A 16,802-nucleotide genomic window follows, 5' to 3' on the forward strand; every position below is an offset into this window, starting at 1 on the left:
AACCTTGTCAAATGCAGAAAGAAATAATTGACTTATGCTTGTGGTCAGACTTGTTTCAGGTGCTTCCCCATGTTTGATGTACTCAGGCATTCACCGGTTGTTTTATCATCTCCACAAAAGGCTTGACGTGAAAATAACTTCCTTTTCTCTGTCCCTTCTCTCAGAAAACAGCACAGACAAGATGTACATAATGATGGAGGCCAGGCTGGGAGCTCTGTTTAAGTCAGAGAGCGAGTACACAATCCTGGACAAGTGAGTACAGAAGACCATGTCGTTTAAAGAAAAAGATGCTTTGTGTTGTAGGCACTGAGGTACTTCAGCTCCTCACTGGGCTACAGTGGGATCCGCTTTCTGAAAAGATAGTCACACACAGTGGAACATCACAAACCCACTTCATTACAGTCAAATCATCATCATCCATACAGAAGGTGCACACACTTGTGCTGATACGCCCGCTAAAGCAGTGTGTGTTAGACGCACCATGTTTAATCTGACAAACATTATTTTTGATTGGCGCTCCGATTTACGCTAAATGGTCAAAAGTCAAAAGCACCGACAGTCACATTTCTCTTATAAATCAAAGATGCTATGAAATAACATCAAAACGTAAGCTCGAGGAAACTCCGCTATCCCGTTTTGATTTTCATAAATTCAACCAAAAGTCCCCAAATTGTTAAGTAATATGTCAAAGTCAGTGGGACGCTAATATTTGCAAAACTGCAAAACCCATATTCTCCTGAAAAGCAAGCATGTCATTTGTTGAAAGTGAAACAGTTTAACCATTTCAGGAGAAATGTTAAAATTTATTGGACAGCAAAACATCTAATTAAACTCAGTTGGGACAGAAGAAACAAAATGCTCCAAAAGTACTTGTAAGAGTAACTAATCAAAACATCGGCAGGAGCTTTATGCATCCAATTATGATGCATTATCCAGCGTTTTTCAACAGGGCACTAACATGGCTGTCTCGATCAGGGGTGTCAACATGAGGCCCGTGGGCCAGAACCGGCCCACAAGAGGCTGCGATCTGGCCCAACAAACCACCCAGCAAATTGTAAAAATTGCAAAGAAAGCAAAGATTTTTCAACAAACATTGAGAACTGAACTGAAATATTGTTGATGCTGCCACGAAAGATCAGAAAGTAGCATTAGCCTCAAAGCTAAAGGAATCTGTAGAAACCTGCATGCAAAATGCTGCAAAATACAACAGTTATAAAAGTCTTTTTGAGAGATTTCACTGTATTTTGCATCATTAAAAATGACTTAATGTTTAGATCTGAGTAATTTTTGATAATAATTGTTCAGATTTGGAAAAATAAAGACTTTTTCATCTCTGCTCCACAACAAATAAAAACTTTGTTGTTTAGATCTTGAAGTTATAATGGCGTTATTATACCGGTCCGGCTCACTCCGCTTGAAACTAGCCGGTATGTGTGGCCCCTGAAGTAGAATGTGTTTGACAGCCCTGCTCTAGAAGGAGTATTTTAGAGAGGTAGAGACTTTGCAGATCCTCTTGTGGCACTAAATTAGAAACAAGCATCCATCTGTAGTTGAAACCATTGCAGGAACTCTTCTGGGAATCTTTGTTGTCCTGGAACAAGTCGCTGCCGAGAAATTCAAAATGTGCCGGTGCCTTTAATGAAATGGTAAAATGTTCTTTCAACATCCTTTATGTTGTCTACTTGGGATAAAATAAGTGCCTGTGAGCATTACAGTTTACTGCATAATGTTTTTAATTCACGTTTCACACATTGTCCCAACCTTTGGGGCTGTAACTGCAGGTGTGATTTACCATAATGATAGATGCTCACAGTGAATTGTATTTGCATTTGGAACATTGCAACTTAAAAGCTGCGAGTGCCAAACTCCCATTTTACATTTACTGTGAAAGGTTCTCCCATGGATCAAGTCACTGACAGCGGAATTAGCCCGAGATTTGTTTTGCCCAGCCGGTGTTTTGCAATGCAGTGGTGAGGAAATTTAATGTAGCAGCTCAGCGGATGACGCTGGAGCAATGGGGAGAGGGCAGCAGGGAAATGACACAACGTGAGATGAGAAAAAAATGGCCAAACATCTCCAGGAGTGATTTATCCCACATATTGGACAAATTAACTGGCAGTGAGGAAGTCGTGGTGAAAAATGTTGCACCCTGGAACGAGCCTCACCTTCCGCCACAAGGACAGAGCCGCCATACAGCGGCAGCCTCCCGACGTCTTCGTTTGAACGATGGCTTCAAAACCGCTGCGTCACGATTGACTCGGCTGTCAGAACACATGACACCGAGGTCGGAGGGGATTTTTGACCTTTCCAAGTGTTGACACGCATATAGGTGACGTGTAAATCAAAGTTTATATTCCTATGTCTAACAACAATACCCTCTCAAAGTGGGTCTATCATCATTCATTCATTCATTCATTCATTTATTTTTGTGTGTAAAAATTTCTATTTTCACAAAATCAAACAATTATTGCTGGAAATGACCACAATCTCAACATGAAGCTACTTTTAATGATGCTCCCTCCTGCTACTCTCCTATAACTGTTCCATTATGCACATTTTTACAAACTCGGCATGACTTTGACGCCAATGCTAGTTTGATAACGATGGAGTAGCCGTCTTTCATGCCAATAGCTCACCTTGGGTCTCAGTGTTATGTTGTGTCTGCTAATCTTAAGAAATTGTTTAATAAAAATATTTTTATTTTCTCTGAAATTAATACCAATTGCTTGGTGGTTTGGTCCGATTGCAGTCTGTTGCCGTCCCGTTTTGGCCCGTCGGTCTTATGTTTGACAACCCAAGTGTTACGTGCATAAATTTATAGTTTTTCATTAAGCATTGTTCATTTGTCCATCACTGCCTCGTCTTACTTGTATTTTCTTTCCTGTCAGACTTTCTCTGACATATTTTGGAGTTATTTTGCCTCTGACAGTTAAAATATGAGTTTCCTTCTTTTTGTTGTGACAAGTGGTGAAACTCTGGATAAAGAAAGTCCTCAAATCATTCTTGACTTCTATTAAAGTGTCATTACAGAAAGCTCAGGTTTAGAAAAGAACTGCCTCAGTTGAGCAAAAAGGCGTCCTTTGTGTGTTGTTCGGCTTCTTTGTGCAACTTACTGTACATATTGCTACAGACTGATTGAAATTAGATGAATGATGCTTCCATGCATTATGCAATAATCTTCTGCAAATTCTATATAAAAGAAATATCATGAATGCACAATATTAACTTATTTAAAAAAAATAAATAAAATTGATTTGACAGCACTAATTATTTCATATCGGTTGATCGCAGCCCAAAAGACAGAAACAAAACTTAACAAAGCAAAGCCCTTTTAAATGTGTTTTGTCTTTTTTTCCTTTAGATTCCCTGGCAAGATACTGAAGGGGAAGAAGTACAAGCCTCTCTTCCAGTACTTTGTCAAGGTTTGTCCACTGTGTTTTTGTTCTGAGCTGTTATATATGTTCATATATTGTCACAGACAAAAAAAAAAAAAGAGACGTCTCACTTTAATTACCTGCCGGGCCACTCTGTTTGTGTCTGATTCTCAGGTTTACTGTCTGGCTGTACCTCTTTTCCTTGCTCATGCTTCTAATTCTTGTATTACCTGTTTGACTTTAGTGTGGGGAGAACGGAGCCTTCCAGGTGGTGATGGATAACTACGTCAAGGAGGAAGAGGGCACAGGAGTTGTCCACCAGGCACCGTACTTTGGAGCTGTAAGTGTGACCTTTCCCGAATGTCGCTTCTCTGTCCTTTACTGACTGGTGTAAAGTTAATGTTCTACACGACATTTAGCAAGACTCCAACCAACCCAGTTACAAGTACAACTTTGCTTTTAAATACTCAGGATCATAGATTCCTCCAGATGCTTTAAAGCTCAATTACCATCAAAATAGCCACGTGGCCTATCTTTTTTTTGACTGACACCTCATTTGAACAATTGGGCCACTCTTCAGTCTTTCCAGAGCCAATAATATCCACCCATTACGCACTCTTTGTCAAACTGAACTGGCCTATGAGCTCAGACGCTGATTCTGATGTTGCAAATAATCAGCCGATCAAATCAGTTGTCGCCGCTACATGCGTCTTAAGTGGATTGCACCTAAATCAATTTCAATGAATCGAGGCTTTAAATAAAATACATTTTTGTTCTGATAGAAACAATGCAAAATGTGCTGGAAGGAGAAACTGTAGCTTTGAGAAGACGATGGAAGTCATGACAAAAAGAGACTTATGGAAAACATAAGCAAATCAAAATGTTTGTGCCGTTTTTATCAAATTTAAAGTCTTACTAATTAAGACTTTATTGTATCCTGGCAGCCCCTGGCTGGCTCAGTTGGTAGAGCATGAGACTTGCAATCTCAAGTTAGTGAGTTTGTGTCTCACGCCGGGCGCCACCTTCCCGTGGGCTCACAGGAAAGGTTCTTAATCGGTGCAATGTGATCTGGGTGACAGTGCTCAGACTGCCTCCCTCACGACCCGGAAACGGATAAGCGGGAGAAGATGGATGGATGGATGGATGGATGGATGGATGGATGTATACTGGCATTTGATTTCCCAGTTCATCCCATCCCTCTATTCACAGCAATATGAAGAAATGTTATGAAGAAATGTTACGCTTTCAAAGAGAATTAAAAAAAAAAAGAAGTAATATTTCTTTGTGTTCCAACTTTTAAGAAAAACTAAATAACCTGAGAATAAAAATCCATAGAAGCGACACAACATTTGTTCCTGGTGCTGCTCTCTGTCTCTTTAATGTAGCTCCACCTGCTTCTTATCATCACACTCACCCTCAGTAATTTATAGTTTAACAGACATTTGGTTTCAAAAACAAGCAAGTGAAACAGCAGTTTGACTATACTTGTTATCTGGCCATGAACTGTTGCCTCTGTGGGGTATATTCAGAAGTAAAACAAGGTTACGTTTAGATGCTCTGACTTTATCGCCCAGCCGTCAGCTGTCGTTGCCTCGTTGTCCTGGAGAAGCCAACTGAAGAATGGAGCCCATCCCAGCTGACGCTGCGTAGAACGGCAACGGCACACCAGGGATACGTCACCGGGTTATCTCGGGTTATCTCGGGTTATCTCGGGGCTAACGGAGAAGACAGACAACCATTCATGATCACTGTTATCAGTGTGGTCGGGAAGGATTTAAACCTTACATCCTCAAAACAAAAATCTAATTTGGAAAAACTGCATTTTTTGCCCAGTTTTCATCTCATCTCGGAGCCAATTCTTCATGTATATCTTGATCCGTGCAGTGAACTTACTGAAAAGTTTTTATTGGGTTATTTACATTGGGAGTGTTGTGTGCAGTTCATTAAGTGAAAATATGCATCAAACATCCATCTTCTATACTGCTGACATATTTTTCAATCTTATGTGTGTTTTCTCTACCTGAGCTCCTCTATAATATCATTAGCAGACACATAAATTAGTTTTACGAATGGGTTTAAAAAACCAATAATCCACTATTTTAAAATTTAAATGACAGAAACTTAAATTAAAACTTTAATTATAGTTTGGCTTTTGCATTTTCTATTATTAAATCTTTATATTTGTGTCTCATGTCAATAAATAAGCGAAGTTCTTTTTTTGTTCTATTTAGACTAAAGTGTTTTGATGGACTTTTTGGAATTTTTGCACTGAATGGTTGATGTTTTAATGCACTTCGAAGTGTAGTGGTCGGTGCAGTAGTGCTATCAGAGGTACTGGGTCACTGCTAATAAGTGAGACGTCCTTGTGAAGAGCAGATGGATGCCCCTGTGGCTGTGTCCAGCTGCGAATGCCCCCAGTCTTTCTCTATCTTGGCTTCCTCTTCAGCCCTCTCTGCTGATTTCACAACACTTCAGTCCCCACAGGGTTCTCAACTGAACTCCTCACATCAGCATCTTTCTGAAATTTGCATTTAAATGCTTTTTTTTTTTCACTTTATGACACCTCTCATATTTAGCAGTCTCATTGATCGGGTCAACACTGAAATCTGAAATACGATTGTTTGTGCTCTCGAGATATACAGTGAGAGGAAAAGAGTTGCCAAGTGACATTTTTCAAATTTTATTTTGTCACGACTAGACGTGAAATGACCTCCCGAGTCATCCATCTTGCATCCCGACAGGCTGTTTGAATACAAATTACACGTACAGTTGGACGGTGCTCAGATCTTTCATGCATAGCTGCCACATGCCAGTAGTGCTTGTTTCCACACTGCAAAAAGTATCCTGCTCAACAATGGAATTTAATATGGAGTCATAACATATCTTTAAACTGGTGAAACTCGCTATTGGAGGGAGCAAGTTTCACATATAGTTACAAATCACTAAAAATGCTTAAGTCTGAAATGAAGTGTCCCATGTTATCATTGGAAAATATTTATTTTTATGGACATTTTAAGCATATTGCTTTGTAATATGGATATATTGACGAAAATAAGGCAGATCTAGGTGTTGTGAGCAAAAGGATTGTGGATCAGGCAGACGGTAAACACTTTTATTCTCTCCGCAGGATGATTACCGGGTGTGCACCGAATACAACATCATCCAGAGGGACCAGGCTCCTATCTGCCCTGTGGACGCCTCGGGCTGCTTCACTTCAGAGGTCACTGACTTTGCGGGACAGTATGTCAAAGTGAGTGACACATCATGTATTTACATGTAGATTGGGTTTAGCAGACATTTCAGGGTTTCTACCCCCGGTTAGAGCCATTGGTATGATCCACAGGATAAATGCATCAGAAATATTGATGGCTGGATTAATTTGGAATTCCATTTGACTTCTGACATGACTTCTGTATTTTCATCCCATGGCTGCTCTACATTTCCTCCGTTCGTGTTGCGTGATTGATCTTTCCACATGTGTCTTTCTGTGGCATGAGAAAGGTCTTCATTCTTTGTAAGGCGGTTTATTTACTATTGTACGTTTGGTTAAAATATTAATGTGTTAAAAGTTAAATGCGGTGATCTTGGAAGAAAATCTGCTGCCAAAGCAGTTTGTAATTGTTTACCATTGCACTGGATACCCTCCTCTCATCCGTCACACCCAATTTCATAAGCATCCTAAGTGGATGGTGGGTTAAACATAGCAGCCATACATGATTTGATCACTATTTCACGTTTTAATGTGAAGGCCGGGGAGTGTACGTGACCCGTCTGGCCGCTAACAGTACAGCGTTAGCTAATAAAGAGCATGCAGCCACAGTTCTCTGAAGCTAGGTCATAATCCACTTTTGAATTGTGTTAAAGCCTAGTGCGAGTTTCAAGGCTGTCTGAGACATTCTTTATGGCCGTATAAAACCACAGAGTTGATGAGACGAAGCGTCAGTTGCAGAGTGGCCTACACGAGGAGCCGACTGAGCAGCCGTTTTATCCTGTGAACTGAAAAACAAACCCGTTATTTCACACAACATGAGGGCTTCATCTTATAACCAGAAGAGCCTGCAAGTCAGCGGCCGGGTGAGAGTTCAAAGCCCGTCGCCTTCCCGCTGCCGTGGATCCTCGTACGACAGCCGCGGACGGGCTGGCGCTCGTGGGACCGCCATCGAGATGGGCACAGAGATACACCAGCACCATGCCAATGAGAAGGAGGAGATGCAGGAACTCAATGTCAAGTTTGCCGGATACATTACGAAGGTCCAGACGCTTGAGCAGAGAAACGCTGCTCTTCAGGCTCAGCTGGCCGAGCTGCAGGGCCGCTACAAGGGCGGCCCCACCGGCATCGGAGAAGAATATGAGCTCAAGTTTAAAGAGATACGCGACCTGATTGAGGCCCTGACAAACGAGAAGGGAGCCGCTGACATCGAGCGCGGCTACATCGAGGAGGAGGTTGAAGTGTGGAGACTAAAGCTGGAAGAGGAGATGGCACTAAAAGAGGAGGCAGAGTTGATCCTGCGGGAGTTTCGTCAGGACGTCGACAACGCCACGCTGCAGAAGGCCGACCTGGAGAAGCGTATAGAGCAATTGGTGGCCGAGATCGAGTTTCTGAAGAAGCTGCACGACGAAGAGGTGGCTGACCTCATGAAGCAAATTGAGGATTCAAAGATTACTGCCGAGCTGGATGGAGACCGTCCTGACCTGGCGGCGTACCTGCGCAACATGCGAGCGGAGATCGAGTCTGTGGCCGCACGCAACGTCCAGGAAGCTGAGAAGTGGTACAAGACCAAGTTCGACACCCTGAAAGAGCACGCCGGCAAAAACGAAGAAGCGATGAAGACCATGAAAGAGGAGATCACGACCTTCCACACCCAGGTCTCAGAGCTGCAGAACCAGATCGACGGCATGAGGGCTCGCAATGCCGCCCTGGAGCAGCAGCTGGAGGACATGGAGATGTCCCACATGGAGAAAGTGGAGAACCTTGAGAGCATCATCGCTCAGCTGGAGTCCCAGCTCTGTGACACCAAACTGGAGATGACCAAGTATCTCCAGGACTACCAGGAACTGCTGCACATTAAGCTCAAGCTGGATGCGGAGATTGCGACCTATCGGAAGCTGCTGGAGGGGGAGGAAAGCAGGCTTGGAATTGCCAAAGATGCCTAAATTTCTAGAAGAAATGGCCACAAGCAAGCCCGGATGACTGGAGAGGATCGGCTCAATCTAGCTAAAAATGTTTCCTTGTTCCTTATTCCCACCAGCTGGTATTGTTTGATAACTTTTACTACCATTGTCAGTCTGACTTTGTTTCAGTACAGATACTAGATTACTGTGAGAAGTAAACATTTGCCGGCCTATTTTTGAGTTTTCATTTTTAGAAAACAAGAACAAATTGGCATAATTAAGATTAAACTGTACCTGTTCTAGCTCGGTGCTATAATATAGCACTTATAAGCAATTTTGTCTTAATTTCTATTCAAATATTACTTGACTATTAAAGAATTGAGATTAACAACGGAATCATTTGAGGCCAGCTTTCTCTATGGTTTTGGATACTCTGTGCTGCAGACAAATTTCTCCCACTATTAAAGATTTATTAAGGTTTCATGCCCAGATCTCCTCACCCCAATCATTCATCTTGCCACATCTGACCCCATTATCTTTTTGCATGTGGTCGCTTGCCAAACCTCTCCAGTCATCCTTCCTGCATATTCTGACATTACTCGCTAAAACAACCTTCTCTCGTTCCCTTTCATTACCTTTCCTTACCGCCGCTGCCCCTCCCACCCTTGTTGTTTTGGCAGGCCTCATTTCTCCTTGTTCCTTCCCTTCCCTTTACTCTTGCTCCTGCAGTGCACCTGCTAAATTTACCCTCCCTCTATTCCTGCCAAGTCAGTCTCACCATCATACCTCTGTCACTTCCCTTTGCTATGGTTTCTCACTTTTTCGGCATTACTCCCTCCCTTCATCCCGCTGCTTTAACAATGAAAATCTCGATGCAAACAAAGCAGAATGTATAGCCTTAGTGTGACCACTGGTCTTTACAGTTCTCCCAGTTTATTCAAGATGTATTGACAAGATACAACTGTGGACCATTCACACTAATGTTGACCAACTGTTTAATAAAGATTCAAGTGAGTGCAAACTAAATATTGAAGTGGTTATTTTTCTTTTCATCAGAAAACATCAGTATTTTTAGTGGGTTCTTTTCCTTGTCTGATTACATTTTTAAATACAAACTTTGCCAATTAGGAATAAAAGGGCTTCATTATGGTGCTGTACTGTAGAATGCAGGTTGAGGTTGATAGCTTAGCCGGGGTTCAAATGATTAAACACAGAGTAATATGACTATTTTGGAACTCTAACTCTGCTGATTAATTAAGCCTCGCTGCGAAGAGAGAGCACACAAGTGTGAATAATTTTGCAGCATATCAAGTGACCCTCATTTATACTCGATTGGCCAGGTGGTGAAATGGTCTCATTCTCTCAGTGGGTTGCAGGCTGATTTCCCAATGAGTCTTCATATCACAGGTGCACCTCCATGTTTTAATGAGCCTAGGTCAGAGCAAAACAAAATGTTCTCCTGCATGAAAAAGTGAAAAGAAAAAAAACCTAAACTAAATCCCATCCCCACAAAGAGGTCACGGCCAACAGCCTGCCACGCACCTCGCTGTGCACTCATATTTATGAGCTTCCTGTGAATTGCACTGTGGGATTGGTTCAAGGTAGATGAAAGAGTGTGTGATAAGGCACAGGGCTGATTGCCTATTCGATTGTTTGCAATAAACAATGAGCTGCATGACAAAACACACACTTTTCTGTTTGGTGATATTTATCTCAGCTGTATGAGCCCACTTTGACCTTGGCTGCAAATCCGCCATGAGTTTCCCTTTATGGAAGCAGAAGAAACAGAATATTAGGTCAATTAAACTTCTTGGAACTTGTTCATGCTATGCTAATGTATTTAATTAAATGTGATTATTGTCATGATGTACACTTGAGCCACAAACAACCTAATTATAATAATAATGACAATTAGCAGAGTGACGACACTTTAACAAGAGTGTTATAGATCTAATGCAAACCACAGTTTTGTACTGTAATTAAAAAAAAAAAAAGTTCAACTTGATGTGCTTTAGTGATATCCCTGTTTACTGCTGCAACTAAACACAGTTTTATTCTGTTCATCTTTAATATACATAGGATGGTGGGAAATTATCTTTCACATTAAGGTGTTAAATACTGCTGACATTTTCTGGAAGAAGGTATTTTTCACATAATTAAAAAAAAAAAATTAAGTTTCCCAGTCTATGGTAGTCATTTTTTTTTCTCTAAAAGCCTTTTAAAGTAGGTAAAAGTCCTAAAAAATTAATCAAAGAAAAATTCTATGCAAAATGTGAAACTGACCAGAATTACATACGATTTTAAAATATGTAGTTAAAATAATCCCTAAATTAAATACAATTTGTTTTCAAGAATGTAAAAAAATATTTTCACATCCTATGGGTGTCAATTAAGAGATTACATTTGGAACAAACGGCTCCAAAAAAATCTTTCTCATTAAAACATTTTGGGAACAAGAGCAATCAGAGATTTCTGACATCTGGCAAAATGTTTCCGGATCACATATCTGGTGAAACTTTTGTTAAAAGGTGAACATATAGCTCACATGCCCAAACTGGAATGACTTTCCCAAAAGTGTAAAAGTATCACGAGATGAAAGTTAAATGAAAGCGACTGCTGTTCCTAAATTGTCCTCTAGGGATTGGACTGTCTCACTGAGGTGCGGTCTGCGCGGTAATTTTTAGTGAAAAAAGTGAAAATGCATCGTTTTTGTTTCAGAAAAGTTTTGAGTTTACACGGCAACATTTTGAAAACGATGGCCATTTACACAAAAACGGCAGAAACATTGAAAACGATGCAGTTTTGTTGTTGGGCCACTAGTGGGTGCTCTTTGTTTTTGTAGAAAGCGACCAGCTTTTACTCACATTAATCTGAATAAAGACATTGCAGCTGATGGGATCTCAGCTTACAGCGTTTCAGGTTTTTCATCATAGACTGTGGAAAATTGCAAAGAATGTGAAACTAAATCGATTTTCTTTAAAACCCTGTAAAGCTGTTGTGTTTGTAGGTTATTTTGATTTTGTGTTACTGGTCAATCCTGGTGAAAACAAATTGGGATGTATTTGCCCCCTGAACTAAAATACACTTGGCCTATCTAAAGGGTAAAAAAAACTAAATAAAAACAGACTTGACTTACATTGATCAGCTGTTTGCTTCTGGCTCGCATGTCTGCTCAACCGACTGAAATTAATCGACAATTTCTGAATGTTAAATTTTCATTTGTATCATTTTTCCTAATGTTAATCCACGGTGGGGAGCGAACCTTCCTGTGGGACACTTTTGGCCTCCACACCTTATTTTTTGAACATCTGAAAACGGTATTTTTCAAATTGAATCTCACCAGGAGTTTGTTCAGCTCCTTGAATTCAATATTTGGAGACATTTCTTTGTTGTTCATATCCAGCTGAAAGTTTTTCGGGTTTTCAGTACATTTGTCTGGACTTTCTTTGTATCTTCAATATAGTCTCTACTGAATTTGAGTACATCATCCTCTGGTTTAATTCATAATTTGACCTGTTTGTACAATTTCGCATAAAGGATCAATTCTTTGTTTGCGGTTACAGGATGCTGACAAGAACATCATCAAGTGGCTGAAGGAGAAGGGTCGTCTCATCAATGCCAGCACCTTCAAACATAACTACCCCTTCTGCTGGAGGTGAGACACGTTCACGCTTCACGCCTCTGTTGCCTGTGTGCCATGTTGGATACCGGTTTTTTAGGTCCCGGCAAGGAATCCCACATCTCATTCTAACTGTCAGCCTCACGCGAACACACACAAAGTAAATTTTTCAGTAGACTGACTCCCTCTCTGACTTGGATCATCTGCAGTCTGACCTGAGCAGGCTTAATTAACCTCTGTAAATATGCAGAGATGTTCTCTCACAGCCACTAACAGACGCAGGCCGGCATAGGTGGAATATCTGCATTATTAACCATTTAAAGCCTAGAATGATTAAGCATTTTTGAAAGATAGGAAATTATATGGTATGATGGATGGCAATGAAGTTAATTTGAATAAATGTTTTTTTATTTTTATTTTTTAGCTTTTAGTTGATATTGTTTTTGTAGAGATGATATGTTATCTACTCTGCTGGGGACAGCTTTTTCCAGTCACCTTTTATTGACTCTTTTTACAAGCATCGCTTTAAAAAAACCCAAAAACTCACGTAAATAACAAGACAGCGTGCAACAGATTGTGTTTTATACACCAACACTTAGTTTTGATGTTTCGAAAAATTAATCATTCAGCAAGTCCCCCCCCCCCAAACGTTTTTATCTCTTTTCTTTTTTTGGTGTCTTTATAAAATCTCACAATAACATAAATGTTGCCTTTTCCTCTACAGGCTCTCTTTTCTACAAGTGATCATGTTTACAATCACTATCGTGCAGAAAGGGCCAACTTTGACCAGTGTAAAAGCCACAAACGTGTCATCTTGACTACCAGGGAGCAAAATTAAAACTTGGCACTTTCACACCGCGCAGATACAACAACTATGACTTCTGATTTAATTGGAAATAAGGTCATGTTTACGCAACAACTTCTCAAGTGAAATTGCATCGTTTTTTAACTTTATAGTTTCAGGAAAGTTTCTGGTTTGACCAGCAATATTTTGAAGATGTTGTCCGTTCTCACGGCAACTGCAGAAACGCTAAAAATGATGTCGTTTTCATGTTTGGCCACTAGTAGGTACTGTTGTGTGTTTTTTGTAATGAAACCACACACACATTTTTGCAGAGAACAATATACCATAAACATTAACAATGGTGAAAACAAAGACATTCGTATGGACAGACGACTAAGTAACAGTGTGGTTACTGTCAAATATAAAACTACCAATTCCCAGGAGAAGATGGACTGGAATGAACACTAAAAACACAAGGAAAGTTTTGCATTTTCACTTGAAAATGTTGCTTTAACGAGCTCTCAGTGTTTCTAAAACGAGTCTGTTGAATAAGCACAAATTTATTTTCAGCTTTGAAACACATACAGGCCAAATTAAGAGAATCTACTTAACAGCACCGGGACCATTCGGTGTTTTAGAAAACCCGGTCGACAGACTGGAGAAAGAAATGATGCATTGAGCAGGTTCAAAACCCAGGAAGAGTGGTAATAACCATAGTGACTCCTTATTCCTTTGTGTTTCTTTCATCTGTTAATCTGTATATAGGCTTCCTTTGCTTTTAGTTTGTTTAGAAATCTGTGAGCAAAAACCATTTTGTTTGATTTTATATCTTAATGAATATAGATTTTCTCACAAATACATAATTTTTTTCCCCCCGTTTTAAAATTTGAATAAACGGAGCTCTCTCCACCCATCGCTTTTAGAAATAGGCTTGCAGGCCACAAATAAATACAGGCGCAGTCACTCAAGGACAGTTAATCCAACACAGTGTCAGAAAATTTAATTTTTTACCCCACGCCTTATTTCAACACCTTACAATGTTTCTGGTATTTTTGTGAGAATAAAGCCCCCCCCCCCCAAAAAAAGCTAGTTGCATAGTAAATGGATCAAACAAAACAAATAAATATAAATCAAATCTGCCGTTTCTCTATTAATGAATCACATCCTTCACAATGATATAAATTGTGCTTGTATTTTCAGGTCCGACACTCCATTGATCTACAAAGCCGTCCCCAGCTGGTTCGTCCGAGTGGAGCACATGGTGCAGAAATTGCTGGACAACAACGGGAAATGCTATTGGTAAGGTGCCTTCAGAAACGTGATAACCAGCTCGAGTTTACTACGGGCACATTTCCCATTTTAGGGTCCTAAATACAGGAAGCCGGGGAACGCACAGCAGATGCTGTCCCAAAACAATTATAGCCTTAAACTCGGCACTACTACATCAAGTTGTTGGCCTCTCTCTGCAGGTCAGCTCTCACCTGGTGTAGTCATTTTAAAAGGCAGGCGAGTGGATTTTAACTGCAACTTGGCCACGATGACTTTTCTAAATTTTTTCATTACTCTGGGTTTAAGTCCTCATCAGGGCATTTTGTTATGACTCACATGGTGCAGTGTTTTATTGAAAACATTAGCATGATGCTAATTGTAAAGGCATAACATGGAAGGGAAAGAAAAGTAAGCGTCAGCATGATGGCTTTGCTAAGTGGTATTACCCCTGGTGCTCCCAGTGCTCTTTTCTGAGCCACAGTAGCTGCCGCTGGTAATGGGACTGTCAACTGGAGATGAATGACTCGCCGCTCGGAAGGTGAAGACACACAGACACACACGGACAGTGAGACCAACACAACGCACACACTACTTCAAAGTCCTTCTCTAAGACCTAATATCACGGTGGTGTATACACTCTGGCAGGTTTATTAGGTATACCACGGTAAAATTCATGGCATTTATTCAAATGGTTATTAATGCCTTTGGTATTATAAGCAGTGGACAACATATCCGAAGAAAAAAAAACCAATCACATTTATTGCTGGTTTATTTAAATGTAATCTGAATGTACCTTAAAGGCTCTGAAAAGTCAGATGTTATGTTTAGATACTTTACAGCTCATGAAAATTGTATTTGCAATATTGACAAAGGGTTGCAGAGAATGCATATTTTCAGTAATGAATGATCTTTTTCTTTTCTTTATTTTGACAAAGTTAATAATTGGTAAAGATTTATCTGGCACATCCCTGCTTTTATGAAAAATCGGAATTTTATAATTTTTTTTTTTTATAAAGATTAACTTTTTTAAACATATATAATATAACAAAGATGCACGCATGGGCGTGTATAAAAGGCAATATGTAAACTTTTTGGAATTTTCTGGTGTTTCCTAGATACATACAGTTTCCGCTGTCCTCGGCCTTCACTCCATAGCCATCAGCGATCTCATTGTCCAGTTTAACCTGTCCCTCCCATAGCGCGTCATCATCACTGTCATCCAAAGCATTTGAGGATTTTCCAACCCTGGTCCTGCAGATTGCCTGTCCTCCACGGTTTCCGTCTCTGTCTGCTGAAAATATGCAAAATCTGCAATGAGAGGCTCCTTATTGGTTTTTCTTGTGCGTTTGTCAGGAGATCATCGTTAGATTCAGGTGTGTCGAAGCAGGGAGACGTCGAAAACACGTTTTTAAGGGAAAATGGCAAATGTTTGCTGCGTTTTGGGTGTCTGGTTCCACGACGAAAAAAAGAAAAAACCCACAACTTTTTCAAAATGGTTTCCAAGGTGGAACTTTGAAAAAAAAAAAAAAAAAAGCAGAAAGCTCTTTCTCAGTGGAAATGCAACTTTTTCAAAAAGTTCGGCTCCGTCTAGGAGGAAACGCTTGCGCACCATGGCTGTAGTAAATAAGTGTTTCTACACATGCTCAGTAATGTTTCTGAAATGAAAAAGAAGGAAGAAAAGCCCATTTACTTGTAACGTCTCATAAACGAGGCCTAAAACCGTCTGGACGGGGTCTTCAGGACCAGGGTTAGAGACCACAGTTTTAAAAGCTTTTAAACAATTTACCAGTAATGTCTCTCCCCTGGAATTGACTTCTCATCTGCCCGAGGTGATCGCCAAGTTCACTACATGCATCCAACATTTGATGACAGGGATTCTCCTGTATAGTTATACCTTTACTGTATGAAACAAATATACCTTCTTGATTTCGGACTAATGTGGTGTAGTTGTTTGATCAGTACGTCAAAAATCTCAACCAGATGAAAATTTGATTAGTTATTTAAGCCTTTTAAAAAAAACTAAACAGACAAAACGTATTTGTGAAAATGATGGACTGCTTGTGATGAAATTGGCCATCACACTTGTATACAAATATTTCCTTTCAGAAATACTGATATACCGATCGTCAATCACTAATTATCTGACTTTAAAAAAAAAAAAAAAAGTACTCTCCACTTTCATGCTTGAGTTGTAGTACCTGGAAATTTGACGGCTAAATGCTTTCACGGTTCTGTATTTCTATATGACGGTCCCATCAGTTGATGAGTGACTTGTAGAACGTATTCTCCAAGTGATGTGTTCACTTTATCTCCCTGGACTTGAGCGGTGCCGTGCAGACTCGGGCCGAGTGTCCGCTGAGGGAGTTGTGTCTGATTTCTCCAGATGCCCGTCTGTCAGAATAAATTAGCCACTGATTTAATGAGTGCTCAAAGGGCAGCTGGTGACTTCTGAGGCCCTGGCTCCAGGAAGCTCGGCCACACTCATCACATTTTTCATGCAATATTTCCGAGTAAGATCAAATAATGAATAATGAATCACATTAGCGGTAAACTCGTTCGTAAAATGTAAGATTTTCAAATGCATGTCTTGCAGTTTCAGACGTAACCGTCTGGGGTAAAAGCTCTGTTCACGCCAAGTTCTCAG

At 40.3% G+C, this 16,802-nt stretch overlaps 2 protein-coding genes across 3 annotated transcripts in view; both read left to right on the plus strand.

Moving 5' to 3' along the window:
- Nucleotides 1-16,802, plus strand: part of iars1 (isoleucyl-tRNA synthetase 1) — a 63,239-nt gene that overhangs the window by 10,923 nt on the left and 35,514 nt on the right. For both annotated transcript variants that reach the window (XM_080461578.1, XM_080461577.1), the window contains exons 8-13: nt 165-252; nt 3,362-3,422; nt 3,619-3,714; nt 6,502-6,624; nt 12,050-12,141; nt 14,090-14,188. In XM_080461578.1, the coding sequence (XP_080317704.1) occupies nt 165-252; nt 3,362-3,422; nt 3,619-3,714; nt 6,502-6,624; nt 12,050-12,141; nt 14,090-14,188 (559 nt within the window). The remainder of the gene's footprint in view (nt 1-164; nt 253-3,361; nt 3,423-3,618; nt 3,715-6,501; nt 6,625-12,049; nt 12,142-14,089; nt 14,189-16,802) is intronic.
- Nucleotides 7,401-9,503, plus strand: LOC308108539 (vimentin; the record flags this gene model as incomplete). Its single annotated transcript, XM_080461579.1, has 1 exon — nt 7,401-9,503. One exon carries the CDS (start codon nt 7,401-7,403, stop codon nt 8,526-8,528), a length of 1,128 nt encoding a protein of 375 aa, XP_080317705.1. The 3' UTR covers nt 8,529-9,503.

The sequence above is a fragment of the Lipophrys pholis genome (assembly GCF_963383615.2).
Source record: "Lipophrys pholis genome assembly, chromosome: 4".
Taxonomy (NCBI): Eukaryota; Metazoa; Chordata; class Actinopteri; order Blenniiformes; family Blenniidae; genus Lipophrys; species Lipophrys pholis.